A 1328-nucleotide genomic window follows, 5' to 3' on the forward strand; every position below is an offset into this window, starting at 1 on the left:
GGGTACATAGATCCATACCCCATAGGGTCCTGCAGGAGAGGGTCTGAAGCAGACCTTATTTGAGCTGTTTGGGATTACACAGCCTTCCATAAAACTGGCCAAATCAGAAGATCTCCTAGTTAGGTTATTGTCCAGAGACAGGCTTCCCTAGCTCTGCGGAGGTTAGGAGTTAAAAGCATCACTGTTGGCTCCCCAGACACTGCTGGGACTCAAATGGGTACAAGAGTGAAGGAGAAGGTGGGAAGCAGATGGAGAAGCAGGGAGGAAGGAAGCCACAGGTGTCGTCTTTTCAGGAGGCTCAGAAGTAGCCCCAGTGCCCTATAGATAAAGGGTTGGTGTGAGGACCAATCAACTCCTTATTTCTGTTTGGCAGCTACCTACCTCTTCCCTACTTTTCTCTTATTTCAGGTCTGGCTGCAGCAAAATGGCCCAAATTGATCTCGAATCTTTCTGATTTAGGCCATGGAGACACAACTGATACTGTATGGAAGGAATGTTAAGAAGAGATACTTCTTTGCCACATCATGAATTCTCATTCTGTCATTCTCATTCTTTGACTGGCTGCTTTGATCAAATGAGTGGAACTCTAACTTTGAACAGAGAAAAACAGGGTCAGTAAATTGTGCCATCACACAGGCAAAATACCTAAACTAGTCACAGTGTTTTGATTTAATTGGCTGTTGACATTATAGAATGTTGTTTACTCTTCTTTCCTTTGTCTCCTCCCCAGCCAACAAAACAGTCAACCTTAGCTGCTTTGAAAACAAATGAAAATTCCAATATGGGTTTGAAATAAAATTGCATCACAAACAATCGGTAGGTGTTTTTCAAAGTGGTTTCAGGGAAGTGCCACGGAGTAAGCAGGCGACCACCGAGGCGGCTAAAATATTTCCTGTCCTGACCAGGGTTGCGTTTCTGGAGAATATTTAACAGGGAGGGTTTTAATGCTTTTAAAGATGTTGAAACTAAAGAACAAATATTGACCAGAGGGCACCACAACTCTCCCGAAAGAGAGTAAAATACATCCTTTATAAAATGAAAAACTACTTGGATGAATTATTCCAAAATTCCTGCACAAGTGGACCTCAGAGGGCTGACGGAGGGGCCAATTTGGCACGGCCAGGGCCTGGGCACTCACGCACCAGGGAGCCTCGCGGGTACCCTCTCGCTCTGTGAGGCCACGGTCTTCCCGCCAGGTTGACTCGAGCCTCCTGCCAGAGCCACTGGCCCCGGAGGCCACCCCAGACCGCAGCTGGCGGCCGCTGGCACGAGTGCAGGGTAACTGAGCCAGGGCCGCTGGCGCGTTTGGCCTGGCCGAGGCCAACCCG

General features: G+C 48.0%; 1 protein-coding gene across 1 annotated transcript in view; it reads left to right on the forward strand.

The window, feature by feature from the left end:
• The first annotated feature begins 462 nt into the window (after nucleotides 1-462).
• Nucleotides 463-1328, forward strand: part of RBP4 (retinol binding protein 4, plasma) — a 10877-nt gene continuing 10011 nt past the window's right edge. The window contains exons 1-2 of the mRNA XM_011934356.1: nucleotides 463-482; nucleotides 1197-1278. Of these exons, the coding sequence (XP_011789746.1) occupies nucleotides 463-482; nucleotides 1197-1278 (102 nt within the window). The remainder of the gene's footprint in view (nucleotides 483-1196; nucleotides 1279-1328) is intronic.

Source organism: Colobus angolensis, unplaced genomic scaffold, assembly GCF_000951035.1.
Source record: "Colobus angolensis palliatus isolate OR3802 unplaced genomic scaffold, Cang.pa_1.0 Scaffold134, whole genome shotgun sequence".
Lineage (NCBI taxonomy): Eukaryota > Metazoa > Chordata > Mammalia > Primates > Cercopithecidae > Colobus > Colobus angolensis.